Source organism: Ipomoea nil, unplaced genomic scaffold, assembly GCF_001879475.1.
Source record: "Ipomoea nil cultivar Tokyo-kokei standard unplaced genomic scaffold, Asagao_1.1 scaffold1101, whole genome shotgun sequence".
Classification (NCBI taxonomy): Eukaryota; Viridiplantae; Streptophyta; class Magnoliopsida; order Solanales; family Convolvulaceae; genus Ipomoea; species Ipomoea nil.
In genome coordinates, this window is record NW_017617529.1 from 829,770 (window position 1) to 853,997 (window position 24,228).

Below are 24,228 nucleotides of genomic sequence, written 5' to 3' on the forward strand. Positions count from 1 at the left end.
TTGTTAAGTAAAGTTATTAAGTTGTAGCTTTGTGTAGTGGTAAGGGGGTGTTTAGTATTAGAGGTTGTCTAGGGTTCAAATCCCATAAGATTAATAATTTAGTTTTGTTTATTAGTCTTTTTAATGCTTAGTTGTCTAGCTTAGCTTTTGCTTTAATAATTGTGATTAATTAACAATAATATGTTTAGTTTGGTTGGTTGAGCTTGTGGGTAATTAAAGAAAGATCTAGGGTTTAATTCCCCTTATGAGTATAGTTAGTTTTGTATAGTACTCATGTTAATTAGTTGGAGATCTGGTTTAATCCACAGGTTTCCGGTAGCTTGGTTTTTGTGTTGAGCCTAGCCTATGTTGGCGTTGTTTTTGAATGTTAAGCGAATGAGGTAACCCATGCTCTACAAAATCTATTTTGCTTACCTATATGATGATTTCTTAGATTCTACATGTGTTTTGCTATGAAATGTGAGTGTTTATGCATTGTCTTGTGAAAATGCATATCTAGAGTTTGTGTTTAGGGTTCTTGTATGCCATTGCTTGGCTATTCCTTTGATTCAAGTCATTTTGTTGTATTTGGTGAGATTTGGCATGTTTTGGACTTGAATTTGAGCTCGGAGTTGAAAATCCCCGAAGGGATTATTTTTGTACAGGTAGTGTACCTGCGGGCGGAACGGCGGACAGTGGCCTACCCGCCGCCCCACCCGCGGGGAACGTGGCTTGTGGGTGTTGGTACCCGCGGGTGGAACCACGGATAGGGGCCTACCCGTGGGTCCACCCGCGGGGAACATCATGGTGTTGTTTGGGGATTTGTTTCCCGTGATTTTTTTGACTCGGTATTTGGTCTTTTGACTTCCCGTTGTTCTTTTGTGGAACTATTTGAGCGTCTTCTTGATGTTTCGTATGTCTAGAACTATATGGTAGGAATCCATGTAGGTTTTGGTGTCTTGAATCGTGCTAAGTGTTCAACATTGTGTTTCGTTGAACCGTGAAGAGTCTTGTGTGTTCTTCGGAACTACTTTCGGTTTACCCGTTTGATGAGCATGCTAGTTCGGTGTTTAAATGCTAGCATGTGTGTTGTTTGTACCTTCCTATTGGTTGATGATGACTTGTGTTAATCATCGTTGTTGTTGGACTGTGATCCATTCCTTGCAGGGCCGGATTTTAGCCTGTGCAAGCTGGGCTACCGCACAGGGCCCCCAATTTTAGAGGGGCCCCAAATTTTAGAAATCCAATATTTAATTTTTACCTAGCTAGTTTAGAAATAAATATTAAAAGTTTTCAATTGAATTTAAAAGGTTTAATGAAGAGATGGTAAGAATGTGTATTTATTGTATTTTAACTTAGAGGTCAAAGGTTCGAAACTTGCATACATTAATTTTAAAATTTGTGATTTTGGTAGGGCCACATTTATTTAATAGAACAGGACCACATAAATTTAAAATACGGCCCTGATTCCTTGATTGAGTACGGTTTCATATCTTCGTTATTATCCGTTGATTGATTCCTGTTGTGGAATGGTGTGTGTGGCTGTACCTGGATTGCACGATTAGTGGTATGAGACACTAGTCACCAACGTACGGCAGTGGTCCTCGTGGTGGCCATGACGCGATTATGGAGTTTGTGACCTTTGTGTAAGGTTCACGTATTTCTTGGGTGGCATGTGTTGCCGTGTGTGTGATCGGTACCCTCGTGTACTATGAATTGGGGTGGTTTTGTTGGCGGTCGTTGGCGGATGGGGACGACGGTCCTCGGAGGGAAAAGGTTGGACTTGGTGTACAGGGGTCCTGGAGGTAAAGGTTGGAACTAGACATAAGGTTGGGGGTAGCCATAAGGTTGGAACCAGGCATAAAGAAGGCATATCAATTCGTGATGGGTGATATCATGAAGACTTGTGTAGCCGTTGTTGAGTTTCTCTATTTGTGACATGTGTTGTCACAAAGGCATGTGTTGCCTAGGCATGTGTTGCCATTGGTTGTGTCCTTATTCTCTTGAGTTGTGCATGTCGGGTGTTAATCTATTGTGTGATGATAGATTATACCTTGAGCCGTCCTTGTGAGTTGTTGTTGTCCTTTGTGGTCTTGGGATGAGTTCCCTTATCTTGTTGTGAGTTTTTGAGTCTTGTGTTGACTCCTACTCTTGGTTTTGAACTTATATATATGTATTCCGTTTCGCAAAAGGCTTTACAAATGTATATATTATCTATGTATGATATTTCACATGTATTGGTGGGTTACCAGCATTATTCGCTGATCGGGCGTCGTCCCAATTCTATTTGTTGCTTTACAGGTTGGGTAGCTTTGGAGAGCGCGCTAGTGGCCTGTAGATAGTTTAATCTCTTCCTTCAATAGTTGTTGAGGCCTGTGAGCCTAAGTAGTTGAGTTGTTAGACTGCTGTGGTTGTAGTATCTGCCTGTGCACCTATGTTTGATATAGGTGTGGCATAGCACCTTCCGGTTTGTTTAGTTACCTTCCGCCTTGTTTAATCTTAATAAATAGACTTTATCCCTTTTCTAAGCTTTAATTTGGTTTTAAAAGTTGTTGAAAATCGGGGGTGTTAAAGGCAGTCTCACGGCCACACTATTACAGCACCGCCACTGCCGAGTCACCATGCGACGAACCAAATTCCGCCACACCACATGCTGCCTCACGCCATTGCCAACCGAATATAGTAAGGCCGAGGAAGTGTTATGTGGATGCCGGGTATCACCAGGGAACAAACTCGGCTACGGTCGGGGCGGTCCTACTCGATGCCAACGATCATTTTATAGCGGCCTTCAGCGCGCCTATTCTGAGTTGTTTTTCCCCACTTATGGTCGAAGCGTTTGCATGTAAAGAGGTTCTCTCTTGGCTAAGGGCCCGAGGTGAACAATCTATACAGCTATATACGGATTGTCATACGTTACAGTGCTACCTATCCGCACCGGACAACCCATCTCGTTCATACACTGGCTATGCCATAGATAGTTGCAGAATTTATATGTATGCTTTTAATTCTTGCTCTGTTATTTTTATTCCTAGATTGCAGAACTTATTAGCCCATACCTTAGCTACTACACCTTTTATGCTTTCTGCTGCGATGTACTGGGACGATGTCCCACCTGACTCTATTTCAGTTTATCTATGAATACAACCCATTGGTTGACCTTCAAAAAAGCAAGTAAAAATTATTATTATTATTATTACCGAACAATTCGTTTGTTTTATTATTATTATTATTATTATTATTATTATTATTATTATTATTATTATTATTATTATTATAATATTTTAAAAAATCAAAACGGTATTCGGTTCGATTCAGTTTTTTTTTACCAAAAAATTCGGTTCGGTTCGGTTCGGTTCGATTATTTACCGAACCGTTCGATACACAAGAATTCATTACCGGTCGGTTGTTCGGTATGTTACCGAACCGAATTACCCACCCATAAAGTTAATTACTGAAATGGTCCCTTGACTATAGTGAATTTATCAATTTGGTCTCAATTTAACGGATGTCTAACGGCAAAATAAATGAAGGACCAAATTGGTTAAGATTTTTAAAATTGGGAGACTTAATTGGTCAAAAAAATTAGTCAAGGACCAAATTGATAATTTTACTATAGTCAAGGGACCATTTCGATAATTAACTCGAATATTAATCGGAATAACCAACTGAATGTTAAATTGCACATTGCCCAACCGATTTATTAATGTACAAAATCCATCCGAATGTACTATACGATGTTAGATCTAAATAGTCTAACTAATACTGAACAATAGTATACGAGAGATCTGACCTCGTATGAGCAGAAGCGATAGCCGTGTATCTCCAGCCATAGTTGATGTTCATGTTGTGTTGCCTCTCAACGGTAGACCGTTAGCCATGTTTTGCCTCAGACTTGACTCAGAACCCTAGATGATGTATTGGTATCTGAGCAGTCTGAGTACCGTAACTGAATGTGCTAACATCAATCATTCTGTATCCCATCAATCCAGGATTATATTAGACACAGAGTCTGGTTGACTAACAACTTCTAGTTATTCAGTCCAACCAGACCACTTAATAAGCCTAGTCAACTTACACCACTTAATTAAGGCCCTAATCTTAACTATAATAAAGCTATATGGTTTGGGAAGTAATTAATGTTACAATAATGCCACAACATCCTTTATTATAAAAAAATAAAAAATAAAAAATACACAACATTTGAAAAATAAAATAGCTATATATTATATAATCATATAAAAAATGTGTTCAATTAGAGTTTAAATTTACTCATACAAAATTTGAAATTTGCTATCCAAATGTAATTATCCTAGTTAGTATTCGTATTGTGAAAATTATAATATAGATGAAATACAATTAAGAATAAATCAATGTAATTATGTAAATTGTCTCTATAAGTTTATTTGAATATGCACATAAATAGAGATTATATTAACCATACAAAATTTTAATTTTAATTTTAATTTTAATTTTGTATTCTATAAAAATAAAAATACTTAATCAATGGAAGCTCAAAAATATTATTATATTAAACAATTTAAAATATTTTATTTTTTTTATTTTTTATTTATATTTATAATAACATAAGTTTTTTCCTGTGCATCGCGCGGGTGAATTACTAGTATATAATATACAATATATATTATTAGGGAAAATCTTACATACGAATCATACAAACCGTCTGAACCGAATTGTTGATGTGCATAAGCCATCCGAGGGCTATGTGAATGTATTCAACCCATCCGAATGCATGCATGTAAATAATACATCCGAATTCTTAAATTAGAACACAATCCATACCAATTCTTGAATTAGCACACAACCCATCCGAGTTATTACCTTTAGCCAACCGAATGTAGGCAAACCAACTCATCATCCGAATGGTTAATTTAACCTCTCGGAAATTACAATTCAAAATCAACGCCTCACGGATATTAACCTCTCGATTCTGGAATTGAGTACTTTTCGATTTCAACCGTATGTATTAATCATATTCTCCAAATAACTTTCTACTAAACTAAAATAATATTTATAACCCCAGAACTCTAAATATTATTTAATTAAATTTTCATGGTAATCCATCCAAAACATTAATCTCCATTACTATATAAATTTCTAACATTTCTCCTCCATATATATCAAGATATATAAATCCAGAACTGATGCATGAAAGTGTCTTTAATCCAACCAAGGAACTAGACCAGAACCATGCTAGAGCAATGGCAGATATTCAACGCACAAGTTTGTCTATCTCTATACAAAGTGTTCTAAAAAATCAGACAATATTCTCTGAATAGAAAATTTCTACTACTACAACTTCCATATATATTTGTATGGATATCAGTATACTAAAATATTCTCCTATATATTTTTGTGTATATACTTCAAAATTTTCCCATTTTTGTGGATTCCCCTGCGGCACTTTTGGCTAATGGTTCGAGTGCACACGAAGAACATACAAATTGCTGATGACGACGCTTATCCTTGTTGAATTTGAGGCATTTCATCAAATGGAAAGAGCTTTCGCATTCAAAACACTGTTTCCACAAGTCACCTACTATATACCCCTCATTGCATTCTCCACACACTATTTCCTTTTCTTTCCCGGACACAACTTCTAAAATTGTAGGGAGTTTATTTATCATATCGAAAAGTCGATTCCTGTAACATCAGATCAGTGAAAATTTATCAAATTACTTCATTCAATTCGATCTTTCCCTTTTCAATATAAAACAATTTTTTTAAAAAAAAAAAAAATACCTATCAGCTTTGTTATGGCCAGATCTTGAACTAAAATTGAATGCAACACGAAGTAGCCATATGTCACTATGAATTGCAACCATAGTGAGCCACTCCCTTTTCTCCATTCTTTCTTGACCAAAGTTAATGCCCCTAAGGGGTTGAGGAAGCATTGCATCCATTTCTTCTTCTGCTAAATTCACTTCCCATCGTTCCCCCGGATGTCCAATAAGGCAAAGCTTCCAATTCTGAGCTGCAATTACAACCCCAAACTTAACACATTTCAATTCTTAATTTCCATGCATGCATGCATTATAATATATATATATATATATATATATATATATATATATATATATATATATATATATATATTGAAGGAATTACCGATCATATGCAAATCTGAAGAGCCAAATTACTAAAACATATAATCAAGAACGTGAATGTTTGTTCATCAAGAAAAGAAAAGATTATTTCAAAGAACATAGCATGAACAAGAAGAGAAAAAGAAAGCTTTACCTGGAGTGTTACACTGCCTATAAACTTCATCAAAATCTGGAAAAATGCATGAAGAAAAACCCCATTCAATTCCTTTATTAAGTGGTAGAATGAATTGAAATGAAGTAATAATGGTCTCTTTTGATTTAAGTAATACGTACCCTTAGTGAGAGCTGTGAGTAAGGCAGTCCTTCGACCCTTGAATTCTTTGAAAACTTCTTCCACGCTTCTTGGATTATAATGCTCCATTGCCCCCTACCGCTTCTGATCTGTTTGGGTGTTTATATATAGAAACGTATAAAATACGAGAGAGAGAGAGAGAGAGAGAGAGTTTAAAAAAAGAGATTGAATTAAAGAGAAGTGTTTTGGGAGGGAAATAGAAAATTTAACCTTATAACAGATAGAGGATCAGAGCACCTGCATGGAGATGGAGGGAGAGAGAGACTTTAATTTGAGATTATATATTTATATTGTGCGGGGTTGCTAGTGGTACGTAGGGAAATCTATTATAATTATCTTTATTGCTCAAAAAATTTTAAACGTTTTTTCTTGATATTTTGTAAATATATTATCAAGTAATTATGAAACGTTTATATTTTTTTCTTGATATTTTGTTAATTGAAGGTACAAAGTTTTTGTATCATGTTCACAATGCAATATTAATCCTAGTCCATGGTATAACAATTGTTACTGTGGACCATGGTCTATGTAGGAGCGTGGATCATGAATTATGTATCATTTTAATTACACTTAGTTTCATTTGATAATATTGCTATATTTTTTAGTTTTATTTTCCCCTCACACTAGTTTCACTATAGCAATAGTAAAATATAATTTTAATTCTATTATTTTTTTTGAACGAAATTTTAATTCTACTATAGTTTCGTTTGATGATAATATATATTATTGCTTGAGCTCAATTTTTTGTATCATTTTCCACTTACACTAGTTTAATTATATATAGTAAGAGTTAATTCCACCAGAGGTTATTTGTCTTTGATGACAATTCCAAATTTAGTCCCAAACTATCACTTTGACCATTTAACATCCCAGACTATTAATTTTTACTTTTTAGACACTTTTAGTACTTCTCATGACTTTTCTTATTTTTAGTAAGAGCATTTTTTTCTTTTGTTATTTTTTTCGGTTTCAACCGGTTTAGGACGGTAGGTAATCTATGATTTTTAGTAAACATATTTTTCAATCGATTTTTTAGTAAAGTCCTCAACCTATTAAACCGGTTGAAACCGAAAAAATAACAAAAGAAAAATATGAAGAGACAAAAATGACCTTACTAATAATAGGAAAAGTCCTGAGAAAGACTAAAAATGTACAACAAATAATAGTCTGGGATGTTATATGACAAAAATAATAGTCTGGAACTAAATTTGGAATTGCTACCAAAAACAAGGGACCTCTAGTGGAATTAACTCTTATAGTAATGTCGAAGTATTATTTTAATTGCACTTCAGGTCATTTGACAATATATGTATTGCATGGCTCTAGATTTATTTTTATTTTCCACGCACACTAGTTTCATTATAGTAATACTAAATTATCATTTTAATTATACTACAGTTTTATTTGACAATAATGTGCTCTATTTTGTTTTGTTTCATTTTCTACACACACTAATTAAGCTATTTTTTTTTTTTTTTTTTTTGAAAATAATTAAGCTAGTTTAATGATACTAACACTAAAGTATCATTTTAATTCTACTACAGTTTCATTCAAGAATCATGGTTCACACAGTGATGTGTGGACCATAGTCCATTGTATAACAATTGATTTAGAGCAATGTCAATCAAGTTTGTAGGATTGTTAACTTGGTAACCACAAAATTTTAAGTTTAATTCTCACCAAGAGTGGCCTATTGATCTTTTAACCGTGAGACTATTACTTTGGGGACAAAAAACATATCGAAACTATGTCATTTGTTTATTATTTAGAAGAGATCAGATAGAGTTGTGATTGGTTACATAGAGCTGGGAGAAGGTTAAAATTCAAATTATGTATAGGTAGATAATATATTATGGGGTACATATCTTCAATTAATAAATTATATACTTTCAACTCATAAAATGTGTATATAATACAATTAACACATTATGTACCGTCAATTCATTGACATGTACATACTATGTTAACTGAATATACATATTTTAAATTTCATTTTGGACCATAGTCTACACTGTAAGGTAGACTCTGATCCATGATATAATTTGCTATGAAAAATCAATTGGGTATGATGGAATAATTACAAATGGACCCGGAGCGGGACAACATGTAGCGGACCAAGTTCGGAGCACTGGACCCGGACCTGGCCGACTCGGATAGCCAAGCTCCGCGCTTGGCCACGGGGTCGGCCAAAGCAGACCGCCTCGGTCGAGGTTAGCCACCCTGTCTAGGGTCAGCCACCCGAGTGACGAGGTCCTCGCGTTGTCTGAGTCTTGCGGCGTCGGTTGCGGTCCTAGGCTGTTGAGACCCCCCCCCCCCCCCACCTCACACACACTCATTCATGTTCTATTGAGACATAACATACCTATTATCCATAATCTTGCCTTGTTATTACATAACAAGCATATTATCCATAACTGTAACACCCCACTTTTCTTAAACCTTATTAACAGATATGATTCTTAAAAAGGATTACTAATATCATAAAGAAAGCTGCTAAACATCATTAAGATGTGTTACCGCCACAATCACCATACATGGTGGTTGCACATGCAAAAAAGGATCTAAACATTATTAACTTACTAATATAGAAAATAAACTTGGGGAATGAAACCCTGGTGTATTCAACACCAACAAAAGGATAAGTCTACAACCATAACCTCAAAAAAAATAACAAAAAGGAATAGAGTTTAGACTACAACTAGCTCACTACGCTAATCTAGTCTAACTCGGTCGCTCTCATGAACTGGGCCCACCTGAAAGGGGTTAACAAACAACAAGTAGAAAAACAACCCGTTAGCACGAAGCTAAGTATACCACCACTCAACCATGTAAAGTACTACAATATATACTTTTGAAAAAAAACAAGTTTCACATACTTAGATCAAGTCTTCTCAATCACTTAATCAATAAATACACTTGTTCAACTGACTTTCTATATGCTTGCAACCTAGTTATCAAATAGGTATACTTTCTCACTTACTTAGCTTATTAGTAAAATCATGCTTGCACAAATACTTATCTTATCATGGCGATATAGACTAATCTTACTCAATCTGTTTGATAGTTAATCAAATACTTAAGCTTATTTAAGCAATCTCATGCTAACATATATCTCAATAAGCAAACTCATGATATCATATAACTCACTAAGCAATCTCATGCTATCATATAACTCCATAAGCAAACTCATGCTATCATATAACACAATAAGCACTCTCGTGCCATCATATAACTCAATAAGCAAACTCATGCTAACATATAACTCAATAAACAATCTCATGCTATCATATAATTCAATAGGCAATCTCATGCTATCATATATCTCAATAAGCAATCTCATGCTATCATATAACTCAATAATATCATACTTCTTATACTACTAGCATGCAACACGTGCAAAACATTTAATCATGCAATAAGATGAACATGATGCTTAGTATTAGTATAGATAGATATACATATACACTCTTTCTTTGATAACAAGGAGTACTTGCTCAACCGAGGTTTCTTAGAGTCACAATAACTCGTTTTTCTCTTCTTTCTTTAGAGTCACATTGACTCGCTCTCTTTCTTTCTTTAGAGTCTCATTGACTTGCTTTCTTTCTTTCTTTAGAGTCTCATTGACTCGCTTTCTTTCTTTCTTTAGAGTCTCATTGACTCGCTTTCTCTCTGTACTTTTACTCGTGGGTGAGGTAGGAACTTCACCATGATGTGAATGGAACCTATCTAGGCTCGGTATCTAACCGGCCTAATACTCATCTCGTTCACAGAACCACTCTCTTGATTCTTATCTCAAACTCTGTGGAATCAGGTATCGAACTATCAGTGTGCACACCCCCTGACCAGGATTCCAAGCCTGGCGAGAAGTTTCCAACCTAGTAACTCAGAAATATCGACCTCATTACTTCACAAAGGATCACAATGTCTATTTCTTTCTTTACTTTCTCCTTTCTTCCGAAAGGACATAGTCCTAATGGGCCTCCAAAACATCGGATTACTCACACTAAATATATATAGATATATCTCATGCATTTCTCTCTTATGCAACAATTCTATTTATGCAATCTCATGCACACAATTTCACAATTACTTCTCTTTTCTTGCAAATTTGAAATCAAATATCATGCAACTTCTCAATGTAACTAGAAGATGATTTTCCATAATATATATAAGTTTTTGGAAAGGACATTTAGGCTTACTTAGAGCCACCTATGCACTTTAATTCATGATATGCCAAACATGCCCTTTACGATATAAAATATCTCAAATTCCCTTTGATTACAAGTCAAGTAAACATTATGTTATTTCATGCTCATCACTTAAACACTTAGCAAAACATCTTATCAAACATTCATCAAACATTAAACATGCTCTTTAAACTCATAAAACACTTCATCTTTAATATTTGAACTTCATTGTAAAACAAGGTTCATGTACTGTACATACTCCAACTTCAAATACTTGGCAAAATTCTTAATAACCCTTTAATGGATATTTAGACATGCTATTCAAGCACAATTTAACATTTATGATCATACTTCTCAAACTAACAACCAAACAATTATCAAGCTTCTCATTCAAATAACTAAAACCAAATACTTCACATTTTCTATCACTGTAAATGTTCTCAGACAACTTCTATGGTTTAGTTCAACAAACTTTCTATTATAAAATACTCAATTCTACTCCAAATTTAATGAAGTCAAATTCTACTAGTGCGTTGTGACAATCCCAAGTGTCCGAGCCTCAAGGACTTGCGAGTCCCGGTCTGAAACAACATGTAGCTGAGCCACAAAGGGCCCGACCACTGCACTGGAGTGGCCTAACGGTACATATGGTGGGGCTTGAATAGCCCCGCTGCCTAGAACCGCTAAGCGGCGGGCTAGGGTCACGGCTCTAGCCAAGAGTCGTGTCCTAGGGCCGCCTCTTCACAGAGCTTGCCAACGGTCCCTGCCTAGGGCCGTTGACTAGTTCCGTGATTTTATCTGGTGCACACTGCCTGTGCACCAGATAGTTCATCTTTCATCTGTTTTGCATTTTCTAACATTCTAACACCCCCAAATCTTCAACAAAACATCATAGATCAACAATAGATCACTTACTAGCTTAAACACAACAAAATTAGCATTTCTAAGCATTTCATCATCAAACTTGACTTCACAGAGTCTATTAAAAGAGGTGGGAGTCCATGGGGTATACCTTTTGTAGTTTCTTTTCTTGTTAGGATTCCTCATTCTTCCCAAGTCAGCTACTACCCCCTTCTCCTCCTAAACACCTCAATCAAACCATACAACAAGCCTTAGGAGCGAAACACTCAGAGATAGAAGCTTAGAAATCAAGAGGCTAGGAGAAGAATGAATGGATGGATGGAAATGTTTAAACATACTTTGATTTCTTCTTTGAGTTTGCAGAGAGCTTGGTGGGGAAGACAAGGTTGGGAATCAAGAGGCTAAGTCTTAAAAACATCTCATTTTATAGTGGCACTAAACCCTATGAAGCTCAACAATGATTGGTGGATGGGCAATTTGGTAATTTGACTTAGCTTGGGAAAGTATCAAACAAAAGGTTTTGAAGTTTTGTGGTCTACCAAACTTCATGGACCAAGACTAGAATTTGGGATTTAAAATAGTTTTGCGGTCAAGATGCATTTTCTCAAAATCACTTCTAGACAACCACTTAGTTTGGCTTTCTCAAAATTCCCCCGAGGATTTAGGATTTTATATCTAAAATAATTTCCAGTGTTGAATTTTTTTTAAAAGAGACTCAAAATAATTTATTCAAACACCGATTTCATCGCAAAAATTTTGATAGAGTGAAAAATGGCTATTTTGAAATTTCTTAAAACCGAATTTATAAAATTAAATTATGAAGACGGATCGATGAGCTCCAACACAAGATCGAGGCACGAGATGAATCGCCTGAGCCTCAAGATACCTTAAACACGCCATTCACCAATGACATCATGGCCGAGCCCTTGCTTAAGGGCTTTCGCTTCCCGACCATCAACGCTTACACGGGGTCGACAAACCCTCGAGCTCACCTTACCAGATACAAAGCTGCCATGATAATAACTAGAGCCAATGACGCCATCATGTGTTGGGGTTTCTTTACGACCTTGGACGGCCAGGCCTATGATTGGTTTGGATCTTTACCGAAGGGGTCCATCTCCACATTCGTCACCCTAACTAAGAGGTTTTTATCTTACTTTACCACCAACATGCAAAGGAAGAAGCGATTCGCGGACCTATGCTACCTAAAGTAAAAGAGCACAGAAACCCTGGCGGAGTACTTGAGCAAAGCGGAAGAGGGAGGCAATGGGGTTTGCCAAATTTGATGACAAGTCGGTCATCCCTTTGATGACAAGTCGGTCATCCCAATCTTCACAAACAACCTTAGGTCTGGTGCATTTCACCGCGACCTCATCCAGTACGCGCCGAAGACTTACACGGAGTTGATGGACTGTGTGGCCAGATTTGCAAACGCCGAGGTGGCGGAGAGGAGGATGAAAGAGGGGGAGAAAGGACAGAGTTAGAAAGATAAGGCGTCCCAACCCCAAGAGGACCGCCGCGCACCAAGACCGCCGCGGCGCGAGCCCCCTCGGCTAGCTCCACTATGATGCTTAATGTCTCAACCCAAAATTTTTCTTCCAAATTGAGCATATTTTATACAAACTAGTAAAAATCTTTTCCCAATATTTTGTTCCTAAGTTGAATAGTTGATTTTACAATTAAAAATATTATTCAAGAACCTTTATGTTGAATAATTAAATCCAAAAGTTTATTCATATACCTTGTTTTCGAAACTCAATTTGGGGAAAAATATTCTTTTACCCAAAAGTCAAACCAAAAGTTAATCTGAGAGGAACCTATGAACCTGATAGCTAAGTTTTCGTTCCAAACTTAATTTCGAAATAAACCTATCTTATTTCTATATCTATTATATTATATTCTCGCCCGAATTTAACCCAACTTTTGACCCAAAATTATAACTCGAGTTAAAAATCCAAAATGTCCTAAAATGCCCTTAGTGAGCTGTCGTCGTCATCTGATGAGTGACCTAGGGCTTTGTGACCTACGTATAAATACTTACTATTTCATCTCTTGCCTCTCAATCCCTTCTCGTTTCATCTTCCTTCTACTGAGAAAGCTAAGAGGCAAGAGACAACACTTAGAGTAAGATTTCTCCATCTCTTCTTCCATTTCCTGAGATTCTCCGTCATCTCTCATCTCCTCTCTAGCTAAAATAGATGTAGTTATATATATATATATATATATATATATATATATATATATATATATATATATATATATATATATATATATATATATGTGTGTGTGTGTGTGTGTGTGTGTGTGTGTGTGTGTGTGTCTGTTCTTGAGCATGTGAATGATACATTGTATGTATTTGTTTGGTTTGGTTGGTTATGGGGATCTAGGAGGTGTAGAAGACAACCATCTTTGCGGCTTAGGGAGGGATTCAAGTTTTTGGAACATCAAGTTTGAGGTATAACCCATGGACATCCAAAACCTATTTAGTTTCTCTCATTTTCTGATAATGTGTTTGTGTTGTTGTTGATGATATTTGAGATTGGGAAATGTTATTATTCTAGTGTTTAATGTGTGAGATGTGTTGATAGATGTTGTATTGTTGATGTTTTACTATGGTTGTATATTTTGGAGATATGCATTAGGTTGGAGAAGGGCAAAATGCCATAGGTGGGAACAGAGCAGGTTAAACGAAGCTACTGCCTCGTCTCTACCCGAAGGCGCGTGGGCCCAGCCACAGGTCTCGTGAGACCTGCCGGCTGGCCTGCGTGCCCAGTGGCAGGCGAGGCGGCAGGCCGCAAGGGGCCTGCCGCCTTCGCCATGCCATGCGGGTGGGCGGCAAGTGTCACGAGGCCTGTCGCCCAGCCCGCACGGCATAGGGCTTGCGGCACAGTGCACACTGTTGCGAGTCTGCCCCTTGTGTTTTGCGGGTCTTTGGTGATCCGTGAGACTCAGGGACTTGTCCTAAGATGCTATGTGTTATGTGTTGCATGCACAAAAAATTATTTTCTCAACACGAGCATGATTCGTAGCTTGAATATGGTCTTAGCTTTAAATGAAACCCATTTTGAAATATTATGCCACTTGTATGCTATGTTGTGTTATACTATTATGTGAGGAAAATCTTATATTTTGGAGATGGTGCTCGGATTTCCAGTTACTTGAAATGTTGTGGTGGAATGAGATCTGGTTTAGAATTCCCAGAAATATATTATGATGAGACCCAGTTGAGAATTCCTGGAAATATGTTATGATGAGACCTGGTTCAGAATTCCCGGAAGAATGTATTAAAGTGGCCTGGTAGAAATCATTCTGGGTTTGCTTTGGGGCTTGAGTTATTTCGCTGCACTTGGAATCCTAGTTAGGGGGTGTGCACACTAAAGGTAGCGATCCCGTTTCCTTGTTACTTATGAGATATGTGGGCGAGTCGTTGTTAGGACAGTCGAGAATTCCTGAGCCAGGATAGGTTCAATCACGCATGGTGAAGTCCCTACTTCCCCACCGTTATGATACGATGAGATTGATGTATGATGAGACGATTGTGAATCATGAGAATTATGATGACCCCTCCATTACTATTATCTATATATCTATGAAATACTGTTTTCTTAAGAGGATCCTATCTTGTTAAGTGTGTAGTGAATATATTCATAAACTTGAGTATGATTACATAAGTGCTTGTATATGAATTACATGTGCATGTGAGCTTTATACTTATGGATAAGTATTACTAATGTTTATGTATTTCTATATACATGTGAATCTATTTGTCCTAAATCTATGATCTTGATTGGCTTAAATGTGCTATGCGTAAAACCATCAATTTTTCAAATCTATATGTATATGTATTTTACAGGATAGAGTGGTTTATACTTAGCATTCGTGCCAACGGGTTACTTTTGTATACTTTTACTTAACCCCTTTCAGGTTTAACCGGTGATTGCTGAGCGCGTTTAGACGGAGCTAGACGTAGTATAGAGTTTTGGTTCTTGTTCTAGATGTTTTGTCAAACCTCTTAAACTTATCTTGATGTTAGACATGAGCAGTTCAATTTACCTTTACTATGTTTTGCAGTGCTTGACACTTAGGCATGTGAGCCTTATGTTATGTTTTGGAGCTTATATTAGACTCTAGATTGCATGGGTTATGTGGGCCCCTTATGAACGTTTGATTTTGATGTGTAGTTACTTTTCCGTGTAGTTATCATATTGTGGGTGACTACGAAGTAGCATCTCCTTTTGGTTGTATGGTTGGGTAATTAGTACTTATGTTACCGATGCTTTGTTCCGCATTTTCTACCTTTAAAGGTATGTTTAATACTAGGCTCAGACGTATGAAAATTGGGGGTGTTACACTTAACCCCATTGACACAACCCGTGAGTACCATCTTGGACCACGAGGAGGATATCGACATTGTAGAGTATCCTGAGGAGTGTATGCAGATATCCCCTAAGGCCGACCACAACAAATATTGTCGGTTCCATCGTCAGCCAGGGCACGACACTGACGAATGTATGGTCCTCAAGAGGCAAATCGAGGAGGTCATCCAATGGGGGTACCTTGGTCAGTTCGTGAAAAGACCAGGGTAAGGACAAGGGACAAGGGCCTAGTAACATTTGGAAGAATAAGGGTGGCCTCGGACCATACATCTCAGGAACGCGCAAGAGGGAGCTCGGCCAGCTCACAAAAGAAGAGGAGACGAAGTTTGACAACCCACCAAAGAAGCAGGCGATCCACGTAATTTTTGGTGGACCAGAAGGGGGAGATATGCCGACTGAAAGGAAGAGGTGGGCACGAAGCCTCTTTGTAGGAGAAGTCATCCGACCCCCGCATGACAAGAAGTCGAGAAGGGAACCCATCACGTTCAACAATGATGACCTCCCCGGACGAACTCTCCCCCACTGCGATGCATTGGTAATCAAGATGGAAATCAACCACGTCATCATCCATCGAGTGTTGGTGGGTACGGGTAGCTCATTGAATGTCATGTACTATGACACCTTCGCAAAGTTGGGATTATCGAGGAAGTAGCTAGGGCAAGTAAAGACCCCGTTATCCAGCTTTACGGGGGACTCCATAGAGACGGAGGGGTCAATCAACCTTGAAGTAGAGGTCGGCACTCCACCCCATGTAAAAAGGTGGGAGATAGAGTTCGTGGTGGTGAAGATCAACTGTGCCCATAACATCATCCTTGGCCGACCCGCCTTGGAAGACCTTAGGTGTGTAATCTCTATGCAGCATTCCCCACCCCAACAGGAGTTGGTGTTGCTCGAGGGGACCGTAGCTGCTACCTAAGGGCTTGCCACCAAATCGAGAAGAGGGACCTCCAGGTCCACACCTTTGCCCAACCGATAAGGTGGTAAAGGTTGGAACGAGGCTCCCAGCCGACCTCAGAGGTCCGATGATCGAGGTCATCCGCAGTTACGATGAGGTATTTGAATGGGGCCCCGAGGATATGCCAAGACTCAATCGAGAGGTCATCACCCAGAAGTTGGCGATAGACTCCGCAGCTATGCCGGTTCAACAACAAAAAAGGTACCTCTTCGCAGAGAGGTGAGAGTTCGTGAAAAAGGAGGTCAACACCCTCCTCAAAATTGAGCATATAAGAGAGGTCTTGTATCTCGATTGGCATGCGAATGTGGTCCTCGCGCCCAAGCCACCTACCTGGAGGATGTGTGTGGACTACACCGACCTCAACAAGGCGTGCCCGATGGACCCCTTCTCGTTACCCAATATGGATCAACTTGTGGACGAGACGTTGGGTTGTGCACTCATAAGTTTCATAGACATTTTTCAGGGGTACCACCAAATCTTCATGCACGAAGAGGACGAAGAGAAGACGATGTTTATAACCCCTGAAGGATTATTTTGTTACCGGGTTATGGCCTTCGGGCTCCAAAACTCGGGTGCCAGGTACGCGAGGATGGTCGCCAAGGTCTTCAAGCGGGTCCTTGGTCGGAATATGGAGACCTACGTCGACAACATGATAGTGAAGAGCTCCGAGGCCCACCCCCACGTGAAGGACCTTTCTGAGGTATTTTCCATAATGAAACAGTTTGATTTACATTTAAACCCTAAGAAGTGTACCTTTAGAGTCCACGGGGTAAATATCTGGGTCTCCAAAAGGGGCATTGAGCCCAACCCTGACAAGGTCAATGCCATATTGGAGATGGAACCTCCAAGGTCCCTCAGAGAGGTCAAACGCTTCAATGGTCGACTAACGGCCTTTGGTCGGTTCCGCTCGAGGTCGGCTGAGTGGTCTAAGCATTTCTTTGGGGTCCTCGATAAGAGCACGGGGTTTGAATGGTCAGAAGAGTGCCAAAAGGCTTTCGAAGACCTCAAGACCTACTTAATGTCCCTACCCCCACTATCTAAATCGGAGAAAGGGGGGGGGTTTATATTTGTACTTGGGAATCTCACAGGCCGCGATCAGTTCCATGCCGGTCTCGGATGACGCGGGGACCCAACGACCCGTATACTATGTTAGCCGACCCTCCAAGGTGCAGAACTCATATACTCACCCACGGAGAAGACGATGTTTACAGTAGACGCCACGACCAAGAAGCTCAACCACTACTTCCAAGCCCACCCCGTACACGTCCTCACCAATCAACCCTTTAATGCAGTGTTGAGGGCCTCGAGGTCGGCCAGCAAGTTGGTAAGATGGTCCATGCACCTAAGCCAATATGACATCCAATTCAAGCCTGGACTGGCAATCAAGGGGCGAGCGCTCATCGATTTCATAATTGAGTGCACCACCCGGGAGGCCACCGAAAAAGCCATAAGCGAGGAGGAGGAATGGTGGACCTTATCTACGGATGGATCCTCAAGTGTCAAGGGGTGTGGAGGTGGAGTGGTAATCGTGACCCCGGAGCAGTTCCGAGCTTATTATGCCCTTCGTTTCCACTTCAAGTTGTCCAACAACGAAGCTGAGTACGAGGCACTTCTATGCGGTCTCCAACTCGCATTAAGCATGAGAGTAGAGAAACTGAAGGTGCGGTGTGATTGCAGGCTCGTGGTCGACCAAGTAACACGCGAGTTTGAGGCTAACGAGGAGAGGATGAGGCGGTACCGTGATGTGGTGCTTCAAGTCCTAAGTCGGCTAGTCCATTACGAGAATTTGCAAGTACCAAGGGATCAAAACGTATACACGGACATACTCTCCAAACTCAACCTAGGAGCACCATAACACATCTCCAAAATAGCTCGGATGGAGGATCTCACGAAGTCAAGTCTGGAAGCTTACCCGATCGTCCCCATACATAGGCGACCTACCTGCTGGTTGGACCACCTCATGGAGTACAAGAAAACAGGTACTCTACCCGCGGACAAGGCCAAAGCCAAGGCCGTCACAAGGAGAGCTCCAACGTACATACTAATTGGTGAAACCCTTTACAAGATTTCCTACAATGGTTCCCTCCTCTGTTGCTTGTACCCGGATGAAGCAAGTTCGGTCATAGAGGAGATACACGAAGGTATTTGCTCAGCACACCAATGAGCCTACACCATGGCTCGTAGGGCCATACTTCATGGATATTTTTGGCCGAACATGGACAAGGAGTGTGCGGACTATGCACTGAGTTGCTCGACCTATCAATAGTTCCAAGTCGACCCGGGCTGACCCACCGCAACCTACTCCCCAATCAGCTCGGTAATTCCATTCTCAAGGTTTGGCATCGACATAGTCGGGGCCCTACCCATGGGGTTAGGAAAAAGGAAGTATCTCATCGTCATCGTCATCGTTGACTATTTCACAAAATGGGTGGAAGCGAAACCCCTTGCCAGTATCACGAGCACCATGTGTAAACAGTTTATGTACAAGAACATCTTGTGCCATTTTAGAGTCCCATTGCAAATCATCTCTTGCAATGGACGTCAATTCGAAGGTAAGAAATTCAAACAATTTTGTGACCAATGGCGCATTGTACATAGTCATGTGACGGTCGCTTACCTGCAAGCAAACGGGCAAGTAAAGAACGACAACCGCACCATAGGGGATGGTTTAAAGAAAAACTTAGAAGTAGCCGGAGGAGATTAGGTGGAAGAGCAAGATGCTATCTTATGGGCATATCGCACCACCCCAAGGAAGGCCACAGGTGAAACCCCCCTCACACTGTCCTACAGGTTTGAGGCCCGTGCCCCGTGCGAGGTGGAAATACCATCCCGTCGAATCGAGGAATATGACCCCGAACTCAACGATGAGCACCACATAGCCGACTTCCACCTAATTGATTAAAAGAGGGAAGCTGCGGTGGTTCACATAGAAAACTACCAACGCCAAGCCAAAGCATATCATGACAAGCGAGTTCGACCCCGCCACTTCCAGGTCGGCGACTACGTCCTTAGGAAATGAGAAGCAAGTCAACCTCAAGAAGGGGGGAAAGTTCGCCAAGAAGTGGGAAGGTCCATACGTAGTTACTGCCGTGGTTCGCCCGGGTAGCTACGGATTGGAGACACCGAAAGGCAAAGTAATAGAGAGGGTGTGGAACTTAGAACAATTGCTTTGATACTACCAGTAAAATAATTTTGTAAGGTGGTCCGACCCCTTAAGGTTTATTTTCATAATAAAGTAGCAAAACTTCGCCAAGTTCTCATTTTACTACTATTTGAAAGAGGGAAAGGGGCAGGTTGGACTTGATCAAAGTTCGGCCAACCTCTCGGTCTCGGTCGACCTCCCCATGGGCTCGACCGACCTCACGGTTAAGGTCTCTGCCTCTCCGGGCCAATGTCGAATGACTTCGACCTAAAACCGCTAATGCCCTAGGGACGATACGAGGTCCGACCTCGCCTATCACCGAACGGAAGAGCTGTGAGTCCAAGGCATAGATACTTCGACCTAATGGCTAAGCTCGACAACAACGACATACAAAATAAAAGGAATAAGGTTCAAATTGACCACTAAACGTAACCTGACAATGCAATTAGACCACTGAATGAAAAAAAAAATGCAATTATGCCACTGAACACTATAAAATCATGCAACTTTTCCCAAGTGACCTGCAGTGGTAGGTTACCAACATGCAATTATCTAAATTTAAAAAAGAATTATTAAAAAAAAAAAAGAAGAAGAAACAGGGTCTCCGACCGAGATGGTTGGAGACCACCAGATCCATGAAGAGATGAAGGCACCGGCCAGGGCAAGGAAGGGACTCGAGCTGCTAGAGGGGCTCGGCTACTCTTACCCGTCTTTTGTCTCTTGGCAGCACCGCGACCTTTCAAACGGTGAACCATGTCCGCACACGACTCGTAGGGCTCGACCATATATATTAATATTACAAATGAGATTTAAGCGCAAAACATAACGCCACAAAGAGAAGAAGGGATTGAACAAGGTTCAAACCCTAGTGCTCGAAGTGAGGCTCGTGTAGCACGACTAGGTCATCCTCGGAGTCATCCTCCTCCCCTAAAGAGGGCTCTGTCACTACGACCCAAGGAGGAGGAGGAGGACCCTTTCTAAAACCGAGCTTGGCCAAAGCCTCATCGGTAACCAAAGTGCTAGTGCTAATGAGGGCTTCATTGCCTACAAACAACCTAAGGTAGTCAACGAGCTCGACCATGTCCGCGGGGATCCTATGCTTGCAAAAGTACCCACCCAAAGGTACTTGAAAAGGAAAAGATAGACTGGTAGACACAAAGACGAACTTGGGCTTCCAATATTTGTTGAAGCTTTTTATATCATCTAAGATCTTTATTAAAAGAAACGACACCATTTTGGAGACCATGGTCCATAGTAAAATTTCCCGAGTATTATAGTTATGGCCTGCAAATTTTACTGTGCACCATGCTGCATGTAGTAGTGTGGTCCATGAAATAAGTACTACGTATCATTTTAATTACACTTCAGTTTCATTTGAAAATATTGCTCTATTTTTTAGTTTCATTTTCCACACACACTAGTTTCATTATAGCAATACCGTATCAAAGTATCATTTTAATTCTACTACAGTTTCATTTGACAATATACATATTGCATGAGCTATATTTTGTAGTTTCCTTTCCCCACACACTAGTTTAATTACAGTAATATTAAAGTACTATTTTAATTACACTCAAGTCTCTAGGTTGATTTGACAATATATATATATATATATATATATGTGTGTGTGTGTGTGTGTGTGTGTGTGTGTGTGTGTGTGTGTTATTCTATGACTCTGAATTTTAGTTGTATTTTCATTATAACAATACTAAAGTATCATTTTAATTATATTACATTTTCATTTGACAATATAAGTTGTTGAATGAGCTTTGTATTTTAGTTTCATTTTCCACACACACTAATTTCATTATAACAATACTGGAATATCATTTTAATTCTACTACTGTTTCATTTGACGATCATGGTGCACCTAGCAACGTGCACCATGGTCCACTGTATAACAACTAAATATTTATATGTTGGGCTAACTTGGCTCAACTACCATCGGCCCATTTTGATTCATTGACTTTGATGAGTCCAACCGGGTGATGGTCTCGGTTAAAACTTAAAATACTTAATTAGAGAATTTAAGTAAGATTTTCAACACTCCCGTTAAGGGTATGTTGACTACTTATCAATTTATTTTACAAAAGCAAAGTTTTATAGTGGAAATAAATATTTTCAAGATACGTTAAAACATTAATAATATGGAGTATAAGATATGGCAAGGATAGATTGGTAAAGTGTGTAAATATAAAATGACACGTGAGATTTATAGTGTTTCGAATGTGATGTAATCTTTTACTCCACTCTTTTCTTCTTAATTGATATTTGCTCAACACCATGATATGTCAACATCCTTAAGCTTAGAAACGGATCAGACTACCTAGCTATAGTCTGGACTGGTCGGTTCACGGATCGTTTGACAAAAGATAAAAACACATGAGTAAACTCACTCAATAGGTTTTTAATAACTCTAAGGATTAAGATTTTTCTTTTTAATCCAGCTTAAGACTTCTCTGATGGCTGCTCCTTCTGCTTCCCTGGGATAAAACACTCCATTCAACTGAATACCTTTAGCCACAATGAAACTTCCATCCTCGTCCCTATTCACACTGCCAAAACCCATCTAAGAACCACATCGATCAGAGTCCACACTATGTCACCATGGAGGCCGGCTAATGGTATAAAGAGCCAAAAATTATGGATTGAAGAGTTACAACTGCAAAGTAGATGTTTTTTGAAAGATAATTTCTACTATATATATATACTAATAAGGGCCCAAGAGAGTTATATAGGCCTATAATGGGTAGAAAAAATGGCGGTCAAATTTTTTAATCAAATGAATGGCTCAGATTGATCAGATTTTAATTTTTCCTTATGATTTCCTAATTTATCCTTAATGAATATGATTATCCGTTAACTTTTCCGTTAAATATTATCTTTTCCGTTAATTTCTGTTAGTTCACCGTTAACTTACTCATTAATTTCAATAAGAAAGGTCTTAGGTTCGAACCTCATCCCAATTAAAGTTGGCATAATTAGTACTCTATTTTACTCCTATTAAATTAAATAATAATAATTTAGTAGTTACAACAAAAATAATACATATGCATTTCTTTAATTTAGAATTATGTGTCTACAATGTCTTTATTCAAAAAAAAAAAAGTATTCATTATCAATAAATTAAATAAGAGAAATTAAATAAGGGTCGGACTATGTGGTCTAATGGTACCCGGGTTGGACTTCCATTTGGAAGATTATGAGTTCGAGCCTTAGTGGAGGCGTTATTGGTTCTTTGTGTTTCAGTAGGTTGAGAAAGTATATGAACAGATACTACAATGTAATAGAACCAGTAACTTTCAAAAAAAAAAATAAATAAGAGAAATAATTTCATTAGTTATATTGTATTTATTTTTCTCCAATATAAAAATTCTTTACATTCAAATTCATCAATTGATTATATTCGCTACATTGTTCCTACAATGTCTTTATTAAAAAGAAATTATTCATTATCAATAAATTAATTAAGAGAAATAACTTTATTAGTTATATTGTCTTTATATTTCTCCAATGTAAAAATTCTTTACATTCAAATTCATTAATTGATTATATTTATTAGGACTCTATCATCATTAGTATTCGTTACCTATTATTATTAGTATTCGTCTTGTAATAGGTTTACTATTCACTACTATATATACTCTTGTACGGACTCATTATTGATTATTCAGATATATCGTATCCTCATCTGGTATTAGCAGGTTTCTCTCTCCTCTCTCTCATGGCGCACCTCGGATCTGATGACGGCTCTGTTGGTAGTTCTGAACGGACCGTTTTCGAGGCCGTGCTTGTTGCACCGCTGCAGTCGGGGGTGTCTTTCTCTTCGGCGCATCACTTCGTCTCCATCAAGTTGACATCCCGCAATTTTTTGTTTTGGCTACTTAGCTTCTTCCGTTCCTGGATGGCCAAGGGTTGTTGGGTTTTGTCGATGGTACTTCGGTATGTCCGCCGATCACCGCGCTTGCCGTGCCGCCTGCCGAGGGAGCCGTTCCTGCCGTGCCTTCGTCGGCTTCGCCTTCCGCTGCTCGGAGTGCATGGCTCCGTCAAGATAAGGCAGTGCTCTCCTTATTAATCTCATCCTTGTCCGACGAGATGATGCACCTCGCAATCGGTAAGTCCACTTCTCAGCATTTGTGGTTGGCAATCGAACAGGTTCTTGGTTCGACTACACGGGTTCGTGCCCTCCGGTTGGTGGGCGAGTTGCAAGGATTGCGGCAGGGGGATGCTTCGATCCCGGACTATCTTGGCCATGCGCAGGTGCTTATCGAGGATTTAGCGCTTGCCGGCCGTCCGGTGACGCTAGAGGAT

The 24,228-nt window shown here is 39.2% G+C and overlaps 1 protein-coding gene across 1 annotated transcript; it reads right to left on the reverse strand.

Moving 5' to 3' along the window:
• Window positions 1-5,363: 5,363 nt before the first annotated feature.
• On the reverse strand, window positions 5,364-6,465 carry LOC109183162 (PHD finger protein ALFIN-LIKE 3-like). The gene is made up of 4 exons (XM_019333348.1): window positions 6,378-6,465; window positions 6,238-6,273; window positions 5,740-5,971; window positions 5,364-5,640 (listed from the first exon to the last, which is right to left on the reverse strand). Exons 1-4 carry the CDS (start codon window positions 6,463-6,465, stop codon window positions 5,364-5,366), a joined length of 633 nt encoding a protein of 210 aa, XP_019188893.1.
• Between the last annotated feature and the right edge of the window lie 17,763 nt (window positions 6,466-24,228).

What these genes read in the sequence shown, in the direction of transcription:
- LOC109183162 (XM_019333348.1), bottom strand. Translation starts at nt 6,465, where the DNA reads ATGGAGCATTATAATCCAAGAAGCGTGGAAGAAGTTTTCAAAGAATTC. An exon ending in ACTCACAGCTCTCACTAAGG is followed by an intron (nt 6,274 to 6,377) that starts GTACGTATTACT and finishes GCATTTTTCCAG; the next exon opens with ATTTTGATGAAGTTTATAGG. An exon ending in TAGGCAGTGTAACACTCCAG is followed by an intron (nt 5,972 to 6,237) that starts GTAAAGCTTTCT and finishes TTGTAATTGCAG; the next exon opens with CTCAGAATTGGAAGCTTTGC.